Below are 23,730 nucleotides of genomic sequence, written 5' to 3'. Positions count from 1 at the left end.
TTTATGGCAATTTTAAACGAGTTGTAAATAACTCATTTCATTTATTATCTCTCTCGTAAACAAAGGTGATTTATTTAAACTAATTTTGTGCATTGAAACTTTCAAATATTTTAAAAATTAAAATTATAACTTTTTCATCTAATTAAACAGCACATAGTACTACTACTACTACTACTACTTACTTTTCGTAAAAATCTATGAAAATGAACGCATTTTTTTACATGACAGTAAATTTGATGATATCGGCATTACAAATAATTAAAACCTTTTATTTAGAGTTTAATTTTTTTTTTAATAAATTATTTTTTTTAATAGTAGGTTGTTTTACCTTTGCATGACATGGAACTTTACAGATGAAAAAGATAATAAGAACATCTTATTCGTAACATGAATTGTTAACGTCAGAATCTTTCGATTATCGAAAAGGATGAAGATAAAAAAATACAAACCTTTTTTTGTTTCAGCCTTGGAACTTACAACCCTCAAATACCCAAATAAAATAGCACCATTTAAAATTTTACCAAATCCACAAAAGGTCTCACTAACTCAGCAAAAGTTCATATAGTTTGTTAACTTATTCAGGTACTTTTGTAGAACTGGGATACTTTTATCTTATCTAAGATGAAAGAAACAAAGGTATGACTTTGTTATCCATACCGACCCTTAGGCGACATGTCAGGTAAGATTTATAGCTTTTTTTATATTTAACAGGACAAATAATCCCCAATTTAACATTTTTTTTCTAATACTGACATGGTATATATAATGCTGTAATAGACGATAATAAGCATACATACCCACAGTAAAAAAAAATCTTTATCGGAACGTAATACTGCATATTATATTATATGACACTATATTGATACATCCCAAAAACTCGCCAACAGGGGTGCACTTTATTCATGAATGCGATATTCAAAAATGTATTGAATGTCAGTCAATATTATTTTGGTATTGCTAAAAACCCAGTAAAAAGAAACAAATCCGAAGAAATTATAAGGAATATAAGTAAAGAAATTGGGGTCCATAAAAAGCGAATGTTGTTTGTAAACATTCAAACTTTTTTTAAACACAAAAAAACAACGTCCTACCGTTTTTTCGTACATGCATTCTCGTCGAATGCAACCCTGGTGGTCGATGGAAAAAAGATTTATGATTCTAACTTTTTTTTTACAGATTCGATTGAAAATTTTAATATCTACGAAAACTACATTTCGCTGAAAACCGCATGCAAATCTATAAAGCCGTTTAAGCGTTCGTGACATCACAGGTACAGAAGAATTATATATATAAAGATAGGATACGCTGCAATTATATATAATGTGCCCTATGCACCATTTGGTTCGAACATTAGAATGTTGATGATGATAATGTAACATGTGATATGTTTCAAAAAATATATATTTATCATTTCAGATGAAAAGATGGTGTAAGTAGGTAAGTCGAATGAATTAATTAACTCGATACCTTTCTAGCATCCACGTGGTATGTAAAATCCGAAACATTGATTCGAATAATTAAACGAGTTCCAAGACTTCACAAGTCACTGGATGCACATTGTGTATATTGTAATGTCACTTATAGAATAATTATGGTTGTTCAATTGCTATGTTTGTCCAGCTATGCGAATCCTGTCAATTTGCTCGCTTTCTTAATAAGGACTTGACGATCAATGTGGATGTTGAACCCACCTACCAAGTTATTGTCGCTTCGATCTAGACGTCTGTGATCGATTCGTAAGCTACAAATACGTTCTTTGAAAATAGACGAACGCATTCTTAAAAGACTTCTGTTATTTATAACGGTGTCAAAATAGCACCGAGATTTTAGATATACAAAGTTATTAAGAAATCTATTTTATAAGACTTCAAAGCAAATTTTGGAACGTAACTTGGTAGATTCGTGCCTTTATTTTAATCTATCAATTTATGTTTTGAACAAATCTTACGTTTGCGTATTGTTGGAAAATTCATTTCTATCTTAGATTTATTAAAATTCAATTTTTACGTTTGAATCACAAAAAATGATTAACAACATAATACTTATTTAATAACCGAAAGTTTCGAAGCTACACAAGCTTCCTTATCAGGGAACAATTTAGAAATGTTTATTATCCTACTTTATAATTTTAGCAGTGTCTACTTAATACTAAATCTTATGCATGTGGAGGTTATAAGTCGAGCCACGTCACTGAAATTCAGTGTAAGAGCATAATAAACTATTTTGCTTTTTTTTGGATGAACATAACTAGTTAAACATAGGTCAAATATCTTAATTTGTTAACAATTTTTTCAATATGATTGGTCCATTTAAGTTGTTGACAGTCTAACGTTACTCCCAAATATTTTATCGTCTTTTGAATTTTATTTTTTTTAGTTATAACATGGATCAACGTTACAGTATTTAAACATAATGTTAAGGTTAGAAGAAGGGGCTAAAGATTTAGAATTGTAAAAAGGTACGAAAAAAGTTTTTTCGCAATAAGAGAAAGGAGATTCTGATCTAGTCAATCTTTGATTACAGCTATACATTTATTGGCTTTTATGGCAGTCTCTTCCCAGGTACTAGATATCCAACTACCCGTAGTACTGAACTTTCTCATTTAAAGGGACTAAGATGGCCTGTATGTATATCCAAAATATGTTGAAAATACTTTTGTTCAGTCAAACATTCAAATTGATTTTTCTCAGAATAGTCGATAATGTATTTAGAGAATTCCATCAGTATCCTGACGATATATTATGTGTATAAATGTTGAAATAATCTAGTACTACATATGTATATTCCTTGAAAAAAAAGTATGTTTATGCAATAAATATTCTTTATTCATGAATAAAGGGTAACGTTTTAAATAAGACGAGCGTTAATTTTTCATTAAACGCTTTACTTGATCGAATCAGAATAATTACACTATCTACGTAGAAGGTCCGCTCTGAGTGCAGGTAACAACATACATCAGGCTCATTTAATTTTTCCCGTTTTCAGTACTATATTATACATAAAAATTGCAAATTATCAGGTTATGTTTTACATATTATAGATAGGATACCATAAAGATGTTTTAAAGATATCAAGGCAAGCAATTTATCTTCTATTTATAAGCTAACCATTCCCAAGAAGAGAAATTATGGATAACCCGTATCTCGTAAGTATGCATTATAATGTTATAACGGGCAGTAGTTATGGCCATGTGGATTTCTGAAGTTCAAAGATATCACCCTCGAATGTATTAGACAAGAATTAATGTTTATTTTTACTCGTCAATACACATTGATACGTATTAGAAATATACACAATTAAAGACAAGTATCAATATTCATTGATTTACATAAACAGGGTGTTCTTTAAACCCGAAAACCGAAAACCACGATGATCAGTATGAGCAAGAAGACATATTGGCACATTAAAATATTTTTTTAGAACGAATAAAATTTACTAAAATAAAATATTTAAAAAAAACAAATAGTTGCTTACTTCTGCAAGGGAGAAGCGAGGAGAGGGGAAGAGGGAGTCTGATACACCGTCAACCACATGGCCACGCCATAAAATATTTTTAAAAAAAAAACAAATGGTTGCTTACTTCTGTAGAGGAAAAGTGAGGGGAGCGCGGCGCAGTTTCAGACTCCCCCCTCGCCCCTCCTCGTTTCTCCCTTTTTTTTTTAAATTCTGCGTCTAAATATTGTTTTAACTATGCTAATATGTCTTCTTGCTCAAACTGAACATCGTGGTTTCGGATGTAACAGGGTTTAGAGAACACCCTGTATACACATATTGCTAGTTCCATGTTAGTACCTCTTTTAATTTGTTTTGTTTTTCGTACACATATTGAAACTAAAATCAATAAATAATACTTTTTTTGTCGTTGGAAGAAATTGCCATTTCGCACACTAAATATAGTGAAAAAAATATGCATTGCCTACTGTAATTATGTAACTGGAAGGTTTTTACGCATGAAAGAAGTTAAAAGCGAAAGTTGATGGAGCCCATGGCTCGATATGAGCTGTAGGCTGTAGTGCCATTGAATAAGACGAAGAATCTGGTAGGGAATACGTAACGAGTAAATTAGTTTATATCTCTTCAAAAGTGTATTTATAACTATGCTTATATTTGTAATTCAATACATGGAAAAAACATATAATGTTTACATAAGCTTAACGACATAATATCGATTAATTCATAGCAAGGCGGCGCGCGGCGCCTGGTGCAAATATTTGGCGAACACTTAAAACGAATGAATCGGTTATCACGGGAGATTAGGGCCAATTATTTTGTTTACGTCTAACTAATTTTAAATTAAACAAAGTGTTTTTATTGTTAATCTGCAACTTAATTTCTTTGAAGGTCAGTGAACATAGATACATTGATGGTTCAAAGAACGCTTCATTGTATGTAAGTGAATCGAGACGTTGGCGTAGTACAAATAAGCTTAAAAAATAACGAAGATATGAAAACATAGCTGATGTGGCGAAAATGTAAAAATACCAACAAAAAACACACGCGTAAAAAGATATTTAAGAATTGTTTTTAAGATTATATACAGTAATGCTTGGACACGAGCAAATCTCTTGTTTTACACGGACAATGCATCAACTAATTATTATTTAAAAATATCCTGAATACCTAGAATATGCGAGCAACATAAATATTGATTTACCGAAATTGATATTTTTCATGCCAATTAACGCAAACTTAAGTCAAAAGTCAGAAATATGGAAAGGAAAACATATTTGAAAATATACTGCAAATATATTATATACGTATTTGTATTTTTATTCATAATTTGATTACTATATTTTCAGTGTAATTTTTTTTTTCCTGAGTCCTACGCTAATAATATCTGAAAAATGCTTAATATACTTTTGTACGTGTTGTTTGTTTATCTAATATAATTTTATATAAAATAATTTCAGGTTTTGCAATATTTTGAGTCCAAATTTAGAGTCAGGCATTTACGTTTGGGATGTTTCGGAACCACTCAGGCTCTCGTCGATAATTATCACCAATCAATTTCGCCACAAAATCACCCCTTAGTAGCGCCTGCTAACGTCACTTAACCAAAACATTTCCGTTTTCACTGCAGTATCTCGGCTACGCCATTAATGTCTTATAAAATAATATGGTTGGTTTCGTTCATTACTGGGGTGGATGGTGTCAGGTATCTCCATCCGACACGTCTGCTATTTATGAAGCCACTTCGGGTGGATTCCGAAACATCCCGAACGGATAATGCGTCGGGTATTTACGAATATGCGAACGGGAGGAATGGAGACGTATCATACACCAAGATCCTTAGAGACCGAGGCGCTCGAAGAAGAAAAATAAATCGTATCTACATAAACGAAAAGATTGATCGTTTGGGCGATTTGTCGACTTATCACATGCTTGGTCCCGTTGTGTAATTTTTCATCTGGTCATCGGCAATGCGTCATATGTTTGGGTAATTGATATTACCCACACAAAGTGGCAAGAGTTTGTATCTAGTGGCTAGTACTGACCTTCAAAGGTTTGTGTCGCAAGTGATGAGTTCTATGGAGGGCATTTTCTCTCTGGATTACATATTTGTTCTGCTCTTCGACGAGGGCCACGGGAACTCTGAAAATAAGCAGAAACTAAATTTACTAAAAAACTCGTCTTACTTCGTAGCTAATACGAGTACTCGAGACCTTCAAATGTTTTATTTGTTAAATGGGCGAATAGAAATAAACTTTACATTCAAATGTGTACATATTTTTTTTGTTTTTGAACCAATTTCAAATAATATCACATTAAAATCTTCGAACTGACTTTGACTTACGTTTTTGTTCAGCACATCGCTCTCATATAATTCTTTACTAACTTTTTACTTAAAAATATGGCTTGTTGCTTTTCACCTCTAGAAAGGGGTCAACAGCAAAGCTATATGATGTGAATGGAGACATTTAAAAGTTTTTTTAGTATTGTAAAAATAAAACTGGTATAAATGTTTATTATAAGGTTTTAAAACCAAAAAAAACATGTGCAATATTTTAAAAAATAAATCCCTTAAATTAAGATTTTTTCCTCCCCACTAGTCGTTTCTATTCATCCCAAAAACAGAAAAAAAACCTGACGTCACTTCACATATAAACCCAATTTCATTATTTGTGAAGTTTATATTTGTGATTTATATTGTTGACGATGTACTAATAAATGGATTTAAGTACTAATCTGTTTCATGACCTAGGGTTACTGTGAATTATTTCTTTTTTTTTTCACCAACGTAAGAACAGCGACTTCTTAAGGTAGACAATGATAGTCGAAAGAGCAGGAAACTGCTTTAGAAGTATTGTTTGGTCGATGATTCACAAGTGTGAGGATGGGTAGGTATGAGACACATTTTTTTACATAAGTCGAGGTTAAATTAAAAATAGGAAATGAGAAAGTTCAGTGTTTTTTTTTAAATTTGTTAATAAACTATAAAACTAAGTATATATATTTTTTTATTTCTATTATCAGGGCTATGATTTTTTAAAGATTTCCATTTCTGAAATTACTACGCGTGTGACGTTTCAAGTTCTCTTCCGCTTCTTTTCGGTCAGTTCTGCCGAGCGGTCCGTTGAGGGCACGTAAACCGGAAATCTTCCAGAACTCTCTTATCGTCGATTGATCCATATAAACGTAGTTCGTTTTCAGTAAAATATTTTTCAATATTTTTTTCGTACATTTTCAAGAAACTTTGCATTCATATTTAATGCTCTTATTTTTACTGCGCGCAAGAAAAAAAAATTGTAATCAAACTCCCGTAGTGTTCTTCATTGTATTGAGTAACACTGATATTACTGTCAAATTGGCACCAAACCAATATTTCTCAGTGTTAAGTTTACTGTATGAATGCGAATCAGTGTATCCGTTTCATTCACAGTTTATTTATGACAGATATTTTCAGATACAAGATGCAGTCTAGTGTCGTAAAGTATAAATATGTATTGTATCAGAATACTCGGCAGCTCGTAAAATTAAGCCAACTTAACACGACATTTGAGTCGAGATTCAGAGTGAGGTAACCTCGACACTGCCACTGGCATTCATTGACTGAGATATTCATTTTATTTCAGGAGTCGACAGATATTTTCAGATATACTCGTACATACAAGATGCAGACTAGTGTCGTAAAGTTGCGCTCGGTAATCGGTAGCCCGCGCGCCGCATATGGAAATTGTTTTTTTTTTTATAGAGTCTTTATTCAATAAAATATTCACATTATTACAATAGTAATACGTTATACAAAGTAACAAAACATATTTTGTCCGGATATACTATTCAATAATAGTTTGTCATCGAGTGCTCAGACATTAGTTTTAATTAATCATCAAATAAAAAAGTACAGACAATACTGTACACGCATAAAATAATTAACATATATTATTTTATTTTTGAAACTTTGAAAAATATTATTAAGAAGAAAAAACTCAACAAAACCAGATAAGAATGGTTTAAAGAAATATTTTTTTGAAGTAAGAAAATAAAGTAAAATATTAAAAAAACATTTATAAATATAAAAAATTATTACTCGATCTTTTTGGCTGCAATACGATCCCACTTGCTATTTAATTATGCTCAAACTTACACACACCTGAACACTTAATCCCACACAAATACACACAAACACACCTCTACACTTACTCTCATACAAATACACATAAACATACCCTTTTGTTGTACCACAATTTAATATGCACGATTTTTATTTAGAAACTTTGCTGGTCTGTCTTTAAACCGTATATTTTTTATGTTATTATATCATTGTCGACTGTTTTTCTCTGTAAAATAATACAATATCGTGATACATATACATCGAAATAAATATCGATGATATATATCCCACCCATATAATAAGTTAATAAAACATACGGAAAGTACAAATTATAATAAATAAATAAATTATGAAAGGTTTTCTTAAACAACGTTTGAACCACAACATGCCAGAGGGAGGGGCAATTACAGTGGTGAATTATAGCAGAGAACACCAAAGCTTGAGAAAAATGACATAAAATTTTGTGTTCTCACCGGGTATAGAACCCGGAACCTTAGGTTCACGAGTCAAACGTCTTAGCCAATACACCACGGGGACCGCCATATTTGCATGAATAATATTTCGAATACATTCATTCATAATTCAATTCAGTTTCTGATCGTGGTTGCGGTGTCCCACGCACTACTCTCTATTAATTTTAAACATGGCGTACAGCGCCCGCACCCCTAAAGGTTGGTATAATTTAACCATTATTCTCAATCATCAATTCCAGTTTAAGCAACATTCCTTCCTACGACGGGGTACAGGGTACAGACCGCTGACTCCTACACGAGAAACGCGAGAGAAACTTTGAAAATACTGCGTATACTTGAATGAAAAAACGCCCTTATATTATTACGGAGGCCTCCGTGGTATAGTGGTTAAGATACTTGACTCAAGCACGAAAGGTTCCGGGTTCGATTCCCGGTGAGAACACAAAAAATGTCTGAAAAAAAATCCGTTCATTACAGCTAAAAAAAATTGTTTTGCAATGTTCGGATCTGAAAAGAGACCACAAAACATTTAAGTTAATTTTACATTTATTTAACAAAAATAAGTGGGTGGGGCTTTAAATGTAGTTTTTCTCAAACCTGAGTGTTTTTAGCTGTAAGGCACCACTGTATTGGGCCTCATGGCCTGCTGTGGTGCAAAAATAAAATTTCGAAAATTAATCCGTTGCATCCTTTTTTTAGCATTTTTAAATATCAAATTGAAAATATTAATTACATTAAATTACGAAAATGACGCTATAAAAGTTACTCATAATAATAATACACATGCACCATTGCATTTAATTATAGTGACTGACCGATGTTTTGTTTCCGGTTTTGGTTTCGGCCAATAAAACATGTTTCGACGGTGGTTTCAGTTTTGGCTGAAACTTCGGCCCCGAGTTCATACCCCGAGACGGAAAAAAACCCTCACATATAACCGAATCGGGAAATACATATTTTACCGATTCGTTTATATGTGAGGGTTTTCTTCCGTCTCGGGATATGAATAATTTGAATGGAAAGGCGGTCTGACTTTTTTTTCGTACAAACGTATTCCCGTATTTTCTCCCTGGATTGTTGCACTAGAACAGTGATTTTTTGCATATTATAGGTATTTACCGTTGGCGGGTCTCTATAGTTTTGCTTTTCGATAAATTGTTTCTCATGAGAGCTTGGACCATCCAAAAACTTATGGAAGCGCCCAGTTTTATTTGCCATCTTCGGATGTACGCTATTCAAATTTGATAAATCCTTTTTAAAAACGAAAAAAGTACTGACACAAAAAATAGCATTTTGATAATATTTCTAAAATAAACAATAAAATCGGTTCAGTTTTTAGGAGCGGGAAACAGGACAAAGAAACGCCGATTTAAGTTAAGCATAATCAGCCTAAGGTGTAGTTGTCTTTTTCACATATTATAGGGGAGGCATTTGCGAGAAAGTGACTGAAAAACAATATTCAAATATTTATTTATCAAAATTATCTGACAGATTGTCCTCTTAATGCTCTAAATACAAAGGTAAAATATATTTTACCGATTCGTTCATTTGTGACGGTTATCTCCCGTCTCACGGTATGACTGGGTATCTATCGTCGCGTGTTGAAGTGAAATATCGAGTGGTTGCCACCTAGAACTGAAAAGTCTACTATTCAGGTTTAATTAGGACCTCGAGATGAGGCGGTGTACGGATTGTACAGGCCTATATCTGTACCTGCGTACGGGCACGGTGTGGGTACTGCGTACTGCGTACACGGTGCAAGTATGCAAGGGGTCACCAACCGCGGGCTATTTACATCACACCGTCCGCGCCCCGTCATCTGCATACATATGTATAGTACCTACATACATGCAAATCTGCTCTGGTACTTAATACGGCATTACATACCTACTCGACCTCCTGAGACCCGAAGCTGAAATCGATAGCGGATTGTCGCGAATCCTGCAAGGTTCGTAGTTCGAACACAGCTCTGCCATATCGTTTCTTCAGTTTTTAAAAACAATTATTCCAACATGACTAACTGAAAATCACCCATAAATTAAAACTGCAGCTTTTTATATTAGTATTTTTTTAGCACATTTGTTAGTTTGTAATAAAAAAAAGATATGTGGCACACTTTTTTATTTGAAAATGAATCGATCGTGTAACCTGCCCCTCCTCTTTCCAAACCCACCCATTCGCCAATATTATCAATTTTAAAACGCTCTTAAATGCACTGTTTGAAACTAATTATTAATGTCGTAATAAAACTTTCTTTTTCATACAATTCTTTCTCTGTTTTTGATGTGTATTATAATTATCTTATCTCTTTCTGATATTAATTTATCAAATATTTTTGTGTACTGTATATTATTTATTATCACATATATACTAACGGTTAACTAATTTTCATCATTTGTTTTTAACAATAATTTGTTGATACCAATTTGTTTAATACTTATAAGTATATGTAAATGAATTTTTTTTTGTTTGAATTCTTTACAAGTTATTTACAATTTGCTTTTTAATTCAATTACTTTTCTTATATCCATTTTTTTTTTCTTTTTTACTATGTAAAGTTTCACTTTTTATTTTGCATGGCAGTATGCTTCTTAGTGTTTCTACATGTATACAAAAAAGCGTTGTTTATCTTTTAAATTTTTACTCGCTATGTTTGTACTTACCTGTATATTTTTTGTAAATGCCCCTTGATTAAAAATAAATTAAATAAATAAAAAAATAAAAAATATGACACTAAATATTATTTACCTAATTTTAATGCATGTTTGGATGTGGTGGTGTTTGCATTCCCTTTAACTATGCGTATAATTCATGCATTTTTTCGTAAATACGCATAATTTTGCATACTACTCGTATCTATATGGCAACCGTCCGTCTTTGAAAGACGATGGTGATGTATATTTAATTTTAAGACTGGGAAAAACAGCTTTTTCGGTGACTGTATAGTCCTATAAGAGACCAGAACAGTCGGCCACATTTCTCACACTTCTAGGTTGTGGGGGGGGTGGGCTTTAGTAGGTAGCTGCCTTTCTTATAGTCTTGTAAGCCTCAGACTTTCCAGCCAGAGGTCGTCGCGATCTTCTCCACACATCTCTTATCCTATCGAGATTCTTCACCATGATCAGAATTCGCTATACGGTGCTAGGCGTAACTTTGTACCAGGTTCAAAAGTAAGGCCCATCGGGTTTACTTTTTATCTTTTGATTTCGAGAATATCTCAATTTAAGCCGTTAAGGGCAATATTAATTATTTTTACATTAGTTTTTAAATAGACCAGTATTGCTTATATTAAGAGCATAAATATAAGCAATACTGGTCTAATTTAAAAAATAATGTAAAAATAATTAATATTGCCCTTAACGGCTTAAATTAGATATTCTCGAAATCAAAAGATAAAAAAGTAAACCCGATGGGCCTTACTTTTGAACCTGGTACAAAGTTACGCCTAGGCACAGTATAGGAATACTATCCTTATTCCTCCGCTATAATAAGAGACACCCAAATAACATAAACAAAGACGACGGGCTTAAATTAAACTCAACGTGGCTCCCAGCATTACATACCACAAAAACGTATAGTAATGTGTCTACTGCCGACTGTGACACGATACAAATTACTAGTACATAAACAAATACTTTTTTCTACAAAACAAAACACAGTTTACCCTGAAGATGGCTCCTGCAATGGTAGCCGATACGTTGGAACAAATCCAACACACACGGTATCACCCAAAAAAGAAAAAAAAATCAAACAGATTAAAAAAAACAGTATTTTTATTTATTATATATACGGCCTAAGCCAATTCCAACGGTTACATAAAGAAACATAAATGCAAGAAACTGAACTAAAAGAACATAAAACTATTTAGCAATGACAAACAAGAGCAAAACAATAATTGTAAACAATATATTCATAAAAACGAAAGACCTAAGACTTTGAGCTAAACCATGCCAATCCAACTTCATCCCACACTGTTTAGTCGCGAAGAGATAGATCTACGAAAAGCCGGAAGATCTATCCCGAAGAATTCCAAGTCGTGTGATGAATTGACTAATCTACACATTCTGGACATTGGGGCATAAAAACTAAAGATGCTCTTAGAAGATTTTATAAATAGAAGATTTTGACTTCTGGTGACATGGTTGGGAACATGAAAAGAAATTGATTGCAACAGAGATGGGACATCACTTATAGCATTAAGTATTTTGAAAATGCATATAAGGTCCATCTCAGTTCTACGTCTCTCCAATGAAGACAGATTAAGAAATTGCTCTATTTCAAAATAGAAATAATTACCCTTTTGTAATCCGAGCAACCATGCCACTTTTCTTAGAAAACGGTATTGGACAGACTTGATATGGTCAATATGAGTCCTGAAGAATGGAGACCAAACAGGAGAAGCGTATTCTAGATGGGGTCGAACTAGTGAGCAATAAAGAGTTTTGATGGTATTAATATTTTTGTAGTCTGAAGTGAATAATATAAGAAAAAAATCTGTGTACAAGCATATTTTGTTAATTTAAAAAACAGTTCGTCATATTTTTATACGAGGCATTTTTAAGGGTTTTTGGATGGTTATAACTCTCATATAAAAAACAATTGATCAACAACAAAAAAAAACAAACAATTGAGACACGCCAATGTTGGATATCTAGTTTGTAAAAAAATAACGCTCTAGTGCCATAATCCAGGGAGAAAATACGCGATACGTTTGTATTAAGAAAAGTCAGATCGCGCATCCCGGTCCGAGCATTTTGGGAACAACTGAATAACTTATATCCACGTGGGTAGGCAGTTGATTTAAAAGTCCCCCTGCCCTCGATAAATCCATTCAATATTCGATAAACGTCATGAGACTTAAGTGCGGCTTGGAGCTAGCGCAAGCAGACTGCAGCATTGTAATTTGGTCAGCAATCAAGGTGCATATCTCCTTACGTTAGCGAGTTCAGAGCACATAACCCGGCTTTAATAATTTATGGCTCTTACTCAGTGTCAAGAATTTATAGCAGAAGAAAGGGAGATTGCTTGAAGTCGGCTCTTTTGAATTAAGCACCCACGGGATTATACCGGCGTAAGGTAAGCCACAATGTATCGATTCTAGATCTAGCATGGGAAGTTATAATTTTCAAGTACATGAGAATACAAAGTGTAAAAACTTACTTTTCACACCCTAATCTGTTTGTGAATGCAAAATCTTTATAACAGCAGTTTTGCTCTTACTTAAAATCTATGATTTTTCATTTTACGATTCACGATTACCAATGCATTTACTATTAACCCATTCGGGCCTAAAGGGTGTATCTTAGGTCCCCTAGACATCATATTTTTTCAATAACTTTTTTAAGCATTTTATTTATATCATTTATTTCATTTTTTTTCATTTAATTTTTTTTTTGCACCACAACAGGCCAGGAGGCACATTTACAGTGGTGAATTACATTACAGAACAACCTGGCTTGAGAAAAATCACATTTTTCATTTTTGTGTTCTCACCGGGAATCGAACCCGGAACCTTCCGTGCGTGAGTCAAGCGTCTTGACCACTACACCACAGAGGCCGCCATATCATCTTTTGCATAATTCTACCACATAATGTTAAAAATGAACCTTTTTTTTTTAATTCTGCCAAATTCTTTAAATAATAATTCACATTTGTCTTTATTTTTCAAACAGCCAATATTACAATTCATCTCTCTACTGTTTAATATTCTTTGATATGTTTAGTCAATTAGCACTAGTGCGTTTTGCTATTTGGTGGCTTTTTTCCATAACCATAAAAATCCGGATTTCGTGATTTACACTTTACAAGCGTTCCCCTCCCCCCTCTCCCAATTTCCCCTGCACCAACACGCTGACGGGTGGTGCGACATTAGATCAGCGCTGTTCAACGTGTTACATTAAGAGCAGCGCAATGGCATACAGCATCCTCACCTTATTCCAACGGTATTTTATGAAAAAAAAAAATTTGCAGACAACTCGAAATATTATAAAACAGTTTTATAAACACTACCATGACAATCACAATGCCTTTTTAACTTATTTTTTTGTCGTATTTAAATCATTTTAGCCGAAATAATCCTGGTACCCCCCACAGGAAGTCGCGAATTTTTTTTAGCGTTCAGGTTCCGAAAGGTTAATGTAATTATTACAATTTCTTGGAGTGTAAACGTACGTGTTCACTAAAAAACAAATTGAACTTCCACATTAAAACGCTTTCGGATAAAAAGGCTTTTGCGTGTTCAGAGTGGAACTATAAATGTTCACAAAGAAGTCATTTAAAACCACACATGCTCAGGTATACTGGTGAAAAACCCTTTTCTTGTTCACAGTGAGATTTCAGTTGTTCACATAAAAGCCATTTAAAATCACAAATCCTGACGCACACTGGTGAAAAGCCCTTTTCTTGCCCGCTTTGTGAATTCCGTTGTTCGCATGGTAGTACTTAAATATCGCACATTCTCACATATCATTCTAGTGAAAAGCCCTATTCAGTTCATGTTTAGTGCGTGAATACAAATTTTCAGAAAAAAAGCGTTTAATGCAATCAAATCTTATTTATTTCAATGTAGAACGGAAATGGACATTATATGCATTTTCAAAATAATTAATGCTATAAGTGATGTCCCATCTCTGTTGCGATTTATATTTTTTTATGATCCCAACCACTTCTCCTCAAGTCAAAATTTGCTATTTATCAAATCTTTTAAGGGCAACTATGTTTTTTTTAAGTACAATAAAATTTACGTTTTTATGATTGACCTAAATATTTCAATTTTACGACTATTTTCAATGAGTTGTAAATAATTCACTATTGGAAAATGGAATCAAGTTGAGGTACAGTGGGGTTCGAACCTCGAACCTCCAATCTGTGCGTCCGCAACACTAGCTACGATACCACAACCCGTTTTTATGGTCCAATGTCGAGAATGTGTGGATTAGTCAATTCGTCGCACAACTTCAAGTTCTTTGGGATAGATCTTCCTGCTTTTCGTTGATCTCTGTGAGTGTGAAAATAGAATAATAGACATATGCTTGGACTAGAGAGAGATAATTATTCTTTTGCTGAAATAGAGTCAATGTTAAATATTTCTAGTCTACAAAAACGTAGAACTAATATTGACTCCATATATATGTTCGGCATGCTAAATGGTATAATCGATGTTCCATCATTACTGGGACAAGTAAAATTCAATATTCCGACTCGTAGATTGAGAAACAATGAAGTACTATTCATCGATCAGCATAGAACAAACTATGGCCTAAATTCTCCAATGACCCGCCTTTGTCGTATTGTTAACTCAAGACAAGATCTGGACTTTTTGGTTTAAGTTTACAACGATTTAAACGAGCACTAAATAAATAGTCCAGATCTTGTCTCGATGTCCCTTATGTTTGTCAATGCTTCTTTCTTTTTTTTTAAAATGTTTTAAACTATTCTTTTATTGTAATATTTAAACCTTATAAATTGTATACATGGACAATGTCCGTTAGTAAATAAATAAATAAATAAATATTATAAAGATACAGCTAATATTCTCTAACCCTACTAAACGAAGACATGTCATATTTGGTCAGATTGTAGATCTTATGGAGATGAATCCGGTGATATAATACATAACTTAATATGCCTGAAAAAGTGACACATCATACTTAACCATCTTTCCGCTGATATGCAAATCGTGTTTTTATTTTATATACTGTATATTTTATTGTCCACGTTTGTCTTTGCTACATGTATTTATGTTCAGTTTTGTATACACATGTTTCTTCGTGAATGATTTGTAATAAGCTTAGGCCGTAAATAAAATAAATACAAAAATGTACCCATGTTTACCTAGTCGTTTTGGTATGATTTTTCGTACCGTACGACAGTTGACGATCACAATACAAATTTCATATTGTTGAGGAGTGGACGAGGTGTAAAGAATACCTCGTCCTAGGAGGAGGAAAATTTAGAGTGGAATGTATTGTTGGGGAAGGAAAGTTGCGCGACTCCATTAATCCGCTGATAATGAGGCGTGACGTGTGTTGGAACCTGACTGGTGAAGCTGGCGGTCGTGAGACGCTGGCACAGCTCGCTTGATGAAAGATTTGTTAATGAGCACTTACTCGCTTGATGTTCGATAGCACTACAATCTTAATGTTGTTACACGTAGAATTATTGTTGCGTGGAGTGCGCTAGGAAATGGGAAGGACAGGTAGGTTTATATAGATTTAGTTGTGAGTTGGTCCGAACACATAATATAAAAATGTGAATCCAATGAAAACAAAGAGTTGATTAGGGACATCGCTGGTCTGCATTTTTTGTACAACTATCTGAATAAACACATTTCATTGCATTAAAAAAATGACAGTTTTTGGTGAATAAAAATTCCATCAATAATCTTTCAAATACGAATCCACGAATAATATTGATTTTATTTGTTTTTGATTTATTTTAGTTACAATTACATTCTGCTAAAACAGTGGAAATTCCATTTTGTGGAACTTTACTGAAGTTTTCCACAAAATGCAGCGCCATATACCTAGGTACTAGGTACTCGTATATAGGTCAGTTAAAATTATTCATTATTGATTTATTATGTCGAAATGGAAAATTCACCTCACATTTCTTCACATTCACTCGGGTATTTATTTTTTATGAAAAATGAACCAGATTATGAATTACTTGAATATTTAAATTTTTCGATCCATTTTCTATCTTAAATAACGGTATTTAAGAGGATATAGGTATTTGAACATTGTTCGAAGACGGCAGACAAAACTGGTCGCTTTTTTAGGATTTTGGGTGATTCTGGCTGCCATAAGAAACTATTGATCAAAAAAACAAAACAATAGAGACACGCAAATGGTAAATATCTATAGTGGGAAAAAATCGTTGCAAGAGCTATAATCCAGGTAGCAAATACGGGAATGCGTTTGTATGAAGAAGTGAGACCGCGTTTTTTTTTAACAATATTTGTTTCGGATTTGATCCCTAATATCGTCGTCTATCTTTTAAAAAGACGTATCTCGGTTTTGTCGAAATTTAGTTATGAGTATTATAATAAAAATTCAATTATATTTATGAAATAAATGGGAATCATACGTTCTTAAAATAATACAAAAAACCCAGAAAAATACAGTAAGATTATTATTTTATTTTTTTTTAATTTCCAAACAAATTCTCAAAAAGTCTTCTCAAAAATTAACAAATTCCAGATACGCTTTTTGAATGATGGACGGCGATATGTCCGGCACTTATAAGAAACGACATGACGATGAACGGAAAATATTATTCTAGCAGTATGTTTTTGATTATTTTAAAAACATAAACTATGTTACATTTTACTTTTCTGAAGCGTGATCGGCAGCGGCGGTGGCTTTCAGTAAAATGAAAATAATTATCAATCTTATGAAAGTATTTAATAGCCCCGCCACACTATGCTCCTTGCGCTGCTCATGCTCATGCTCTTCGCGCTGCCGCCCTCTCGCCCGATATCGCCCTCTCCGCCCACACACTGCTCTACTCGCGCAATTAATCGCACTTGTCATTTGTCTTGCTATACAATGGACGATGAAGCTGTGTCAGCGTGCGCCCTATGCATTTTTAGTATAGCTAATCATATCAATGTCATACAAAGAAATATACATTATATAAAAATGACGCGTGCGTCATGTGTGAGCGCTCTATGCGTACTAAAACCGCGCGGTTATGTGGCCAACCACTCGCGATCATATTGCCGGTCCATTGACTCGCGCTCAAAAACCGACAAAATAGGGAGCGGTGGGCACGACGAGGAGCATGACGTGCGGCATGACAAGTCATGTTGCCTCCTTTTCTCGCTACTTCCCATGCCACTTGTCGAGTGTGTGGCAGGCCCATAACATAAATATTATTTTCTGCACTGTCAAACTAATCAATTGTAATCTAAACCAATGGAAACACGATGTTAACAGTCGTCAATTTGACACGAATAAAATTTTACTAACAATCGGTGTTTATTAAATTCAGATTTAAAGTTTTATCAACATGTCAGAACCTAATGCGATTGATTTGCAGAGCGACAAATTCGCACAGCTTGCATAAATCAAATTCAGCGGACAAGAAAAAACAATGTGTTGGTACAGTGCTCTCCAATATATGTGTTAATGCATGTCAGAGAACCACAAATTTCGTTTGTGTTACTAGGCCCACTAGAATATTTTATTTTAAAGGGTTCTGTCACGCACACATTGACTGTACATTATTATTAAACGGCGCGTCTTCCGACTACATAATCAGCCATCTTTCATTTAAATACACGCAACTGACAAAACCTATACAATAAAATATCGAGTAAGTTCAATATATAAATATATTCATCTTTACACGAAAAAAACATTCACTACACCTAAATACCTTAACCTAACCTAACCTTACGTTAGTCATTAATTTCTGAGATAAAAAGATGGTAAGGTTTGGTTTATTTAGATGTATGAAAATAATTTAGGTATTTGTTTCATGACCTTAAAACAGATCGTGGAAATCTCAGTAATTTAGTCATAAAATAATTTATGAAGCATAAATCGGTATCATAAAAAAACATTCATAATACTTACTAATGGGAGATAAAATAGTAGATACATAATTGTAATTTTCATCATCTAAAACTGGTACTAAAAAATATTTAATTAATACCTACGAATAAAAAAAACCAATGGAAATATATCGTCTTAGTGGTACTGGAACTTGGCAGTCTTGTTAATCTAAATGTCGAAAAAGACTTACTTAAAATTTCCTTTATTTTTCTCACAAATTTAAAAGTACAACAGTAACAAACAAGGCGTAGATGTCGACTGCAAAGATAAGGCGTATGAAAGTAGTGGAAGCGAGTTCCGTATGCACAGACAGAGTAACACGGCGTTCTATTATTTCAAAACAAATGTCCGGCACGCCAATTAAAATTGAAGTCGCCTGAACAAACGACATAATTCCAAAACATGAAATAAGTTGGTATTTCCTTTATAAGAAATATTACCATGCAAAAATATTTAAGAGCTTTATTATTCATTACACAACTGTCTAAAAATAATCGAGTCGGGTTGTGGTCCTGTGGCTAGTGTCTCGGACTCACAGATCAAAGGTCCGTGGTTCGAATCACACTCTACCCCAACTTGATTACCATTTTCTAATAGTGAGTTATTTAGAACTCGTTGAAAATGGCCCTCAAAATGAAATATTTGGGTAAATCATAAGAACGCAAATATTTCTTTAAAAAAAAACTATAATAATTTGACAAAAGTACATCTTTACAACTTCCAAATTAAAATACAAGTATAAAGAATATGTAAGTATTAATTATATAATACAAAAAATATCCACGCGCATACGCGATAAGACATTATCAGAATACTCTAGTAGGCCAAATACAAAATATATATGTGTCTAGAATCTACTCATTAAAGGTCTAAACAGGAAATGATCACATACTTTTCATAATGTCTGAGAATTATTTGCACCTTAGCCGTTGTGTTGGCTAAGAACAATGTTTCGTCTTTAATTTACCTGGGTAAGTACGTTAAATTAATTAATAAAAAATGGTAAACGTCCATAGGTTACACATAATAAGAATGTCATTTTTCTTTTTTATTGACGACTTTTTAAAAAAATAATTCAAACACGGGTTTTCATTACAAACGACAAATAAAAATACGATTATTCTATCAATCTCAATTACCTACTGTTTTTATAGAAGATTATAGAACAATTATACTATTTATTGTTTCAGCATTTACTTTGTGGAAAAACATTTTGAATTTATTTAAAATGAAACACTTCGTAATTTTTACCACATAAGAGTGTAATATAATATTGCACAACTAATTTTAGGTATTCTAAATAACCCATCATCAGGTGTAAATATAAATTATTGATTGATTTGGTGTTTATTTTATAGAACTCCATATTTAAACTTATAATATTAGAATTCAAACACTTATTTGAGTCTACCGAACACTTTATTTTATTTTTACAAATATAAAAACAAAAATCTTGTGACAATTGTTTCGCCTTGTCAAGGCACTTTCAAACGAATGTGAAGATTAGATGGATTGAATGTCCTTATATAGTTATATAATTCAAGGTACTTAAGTAGAAAATAAAAATATTCCTATAAACTATGGCATGTACATTAATCATAATTTAAGAAAAAAACAATAGTTAAGGGCAAGGCTAAGTGTTTAATAGGTAATGGGGAATTTAGGTATTTATATCTACTCAAGTACCTTGAATTATATAACTATATAAGGACATTCAATCCATCTAATTTTCACATTCGTTTTAAAATGCCCTAACAAGGCGAAACAACTGAAACGAAATTTTTGTTTTTTTTATTTTTATATTTGTAAAAATAAAATAAAGTGTTCAGTAGACTCAAATCAGTGTTTGATTTCTAATATTATAAGTTTAAATATAAATTGTTTATATTTACACCTGATGAAGGATAATGCAGAATACCTGAAACTAGTTGTGTTATAATATATTAAACTCTAATGTGGTGAAAATTACAAAGTGTTTCATTTAAATAAATTATAGAACAATATCAGTATTCAGTCACATTTATTTTTATCGAAAAGTACAATGCCTTAACACAACCAGACGGAAAATCAAAGTTCATTAAAATCACAACTATTTATAAATAATTGAACTTTTAGAGATAGTTTCATCTTATTGATAAATGCGTTTCTCTACACACATGGATTTATACTATCACAATAAAAATATAATATTCATTTTCTGTCAATGGTTTGTAAAAATAAATCAGGTTCATAGTTCAGACGACTTAAAATATATATATATTTATATTTATTTTTAAATACAATACATAGTTGTATTCTCATGATTATTCTGGAATGATCATTTTCATCAAATCAAATCAAGTAATTTTCTTTGATTTCGAATATTTACTTATCCTTAGATTTATTTAACCAGATTAACTAAACTAACGATATTTTTTATCAACAATACGGCAAAGGTGTGCAAACCAACTACTGCTAAACAAAATTATTTCAGGATTCGTTGACTGTGCAGTTACTTGGTTTTAGGCTGTAGTCTCATAAAAAGTAAGGAAATCGTACGATTTAGCCATGAAAAAAAACCTATTTTTAAAATTGCGGAATTAAAAACTAAGGGTACCTGCTTTTGATGAAAACTGTATTTTTAAATGTATTTATTTATTTTTTTAAATATAATGAAAAGTTTTATAAAACTAAAATATAATTATTTTTCGGCCGGCAGATTACGTCTTTTAAAATTTAAACCAAACATTGGTACATTGATTATTATATAAAGACTTGGTATTGAAGTAAAACATTTCAAATAAATTAAAAGTAACGAATTGATCAAAAGAACCGCCGCAGCAAAACTAAAATTTTGTTTTTGAAAAGAAATTATCGCATAAATTTTGTGGTATTTTTATTTAATTCTAAGAATAATTATGGCTTTAATTGTTGTTTTAAAAACATAAAACAGTCAAAACTTTTAAAAACTTTTTTATGGAATAACATATCAAAAAAAAAATCAGGAAGAATATTTAGCTTATCAGTTTTTAATATCTACGCCACATTTTTAGCAAAATTATAATTCGCATAATATCACATTTCACAAAAAACATACTGTAGGAATGAAATATATAAGAAATAGAAGTCTTTTTCAGTAAACAATATTAAACTTATCACACTGTCAGCCCTATATTAATGAAGAAGTTTAGTGGTTTTTTAAATTATTTGTTAAAAAAATTATTAAACCAAGCCAAAAAAGTTTCATTTTAATGTTCATGTACCGTATTATCAGCGATATGATTTTTTAAAGTTTAGTACCTCTGAAATTACTCCGCGTATGACGTCTCAGATTCTCTTCCGCTTCTTCTCGGCCAGTTCTGGAGATTGGTCTGTTCACTTATCGTAAACCGGACATCTGTCAAAACTGTCTTTTATTTAGTATTTTTTTCATACATTTTCAAGAAATTTTGCTGTATAATTTAACGCCCTAATTTTTACCGCGCCTAAGAAAAAAAAATTGTATCCAATTTCTTGTAGGGTTGAAGTTCCTTATTAACATATCATTGTTATTGTTTACGTACCTCAAAATTATGAAAAATGTACACGAAAATATTACTCATTGTCGATTAATTCAATTTATTGGATTGTATTTATATTTAAATCGATAAAGGTATCTGTTTTGTTTTTTTACAGTTGCAGTCAAATCATTTTCTCGACTAAGTACGCTAAAGCAGCGTTACGTCTTGTACATGGAGGTCAGTGCTAAATAAACTCCTGACGTCACAATAGAACTATTTTGACGGGCCCAGGTGAACTAATTTTTGCCCTCCGAGCCTAGGTCTTTGAAGAGCCGGGCTACTGAGTGAAGGACGACTGCTTTCATATATATATAGCTAAATCTCCTCCTTCAAGCCTTAAAGTATCGGGCCATTAGGAAGAAAGGGAGTACTCTCACATCCCAAGGTTTAACCAATGGTGCCTCGAACATCGGATCACGACAAAAGATCGTCAAAGAAGCTAATTACCTGCAAATTAAAACGCCATCTACTACGTGCTTGTAACGTTTCTAATTACACCTTCGTCATTTCCGTCACATAGATCAATTATTTAAAAACGCATAGAAAATAAAGTATTTTGAGTTTGAATACCTTCGTAGTTTAAATTTACATTAATTCCGATTCCTTAAAAAGGCGCGTTCGGTAAGTTTAGTTGATCTCTATACGGTGCAATTGATCGGAAAACTAACAGCTGTAAAAATAAAGATATTTTTTTCTGGCAGCGGATCTCTACAATCTTTAAAACTTCCGTAGACAGACCACACGTGCTGTTTCATACATCGCAATGTATTTATGGAAATGTACTATGAAATGTTTATGCTTTGACAAACATTATTACAGCGGCCATAATGACGTTGAACCGGGAACTGACAATATTTGAAGAATACCTTTGTGATGTTTGTCGGCCCCTGGAGGGTAGTTGAGTTAGCATATTCATAATGCTTCGATGTAAAAGCTCTCAGATAACTAACTAACTCTGCATAAAACTGTCAAAATACAATAAGAATTCTCAAAAAAAATATTACGCGCTAACCACTACTTAACGAGGCCGATAAAAATACATAGATATTGAATCGTTACTCGCGTTTTTTTATATTTAGTTTCATGGATACATTTGACACCCCCAGAAGTACACTGTCATCAATCTAAACTTAGCTGGCTTAGGTTATGAGAGTTCAACCACATTTATTTATTTATTTACTAACGCCCAAAGGGCTTTTACATCTACAGATGTTTTAAGTAATTTACAAATATAAAAATACAATTAAAAACGAAAAAAATATAGGTGTATTTAAAAAACTAATGAAAATACTAGAAATGCGATTAGTGTTCAAAATTTGAAGAATTATTTTTTTGTTTATTTTCTTTCTTGAGAGAACGTTCACGTATCTTTATGATATATTTTTTCAGCGATAAATACTACATACCTCGGTATTCTTTGAGATCAATTTAATATAATATCTAGAATAATACTGCTGTTATTATGATGATACGGTGTTCTCCTCATATTTTAGCAGTCAAGTGAGCAAATACTACAAAAAATGGGAGTTATGATGTCTCATTATGGCATTTTTTTTTTTAATCCTATTTTAATCTCTTGTAAAATGGCCGATCAAGACATACCACAG

General features: G+C 32.5%; 1 protein-coding gene across 3 annotated transcripts in view; it reads right to left on the bottom strand.

The window, feature by feature from the left end:
* The window catches only part of Gbs-76A (Glycogen binding subunit 76A), a 140,711-nt gene that overhangs the window by 98,092 nt on the left and 18,889 nt on the right, over positions 1-23,730 (bottom strand). For all 3 annotated transcript variants that reach the window (XM_088235740.1, XM_088235742.1, XM_088235738.1), the window contains exon 2: positions 5,496-5,592. Coding sequence is in view for 1 of the 3 variants with exons in the window: in XM_088235738.1 (XP_088091864.1) it covers positions 5,496-5,592 (97 nt within the window). In the remaining 2 variants the exon portion in view is untranslated. The remainder of the gene's footprint in view (positions 1-5,495; positions 5,593-23,730) is intronic.

This window comes from Micrasema longulum, unplaced genomic scaffold, assembly GCF_059751315.1.
Source record: "Micrasema longulum isolate JH-2025_06_02 unplaced genomic scaffold, ASM5975131v1 h1tg001431l, whole genome shotgun sequence".
NCBI classification, from domain to species: domain Eukaryota; kingdom Metazoa; phylum Arthropoda; class Insecta; order Trichoptera; family Brachycentridae; genus Micrasema; species Micrasema longulum.
The sequence above is the reverse complement of the archived record's forward strand: the minus strand, read 5'-3'. Positions and strand labels throughout refer to the sequence as shown.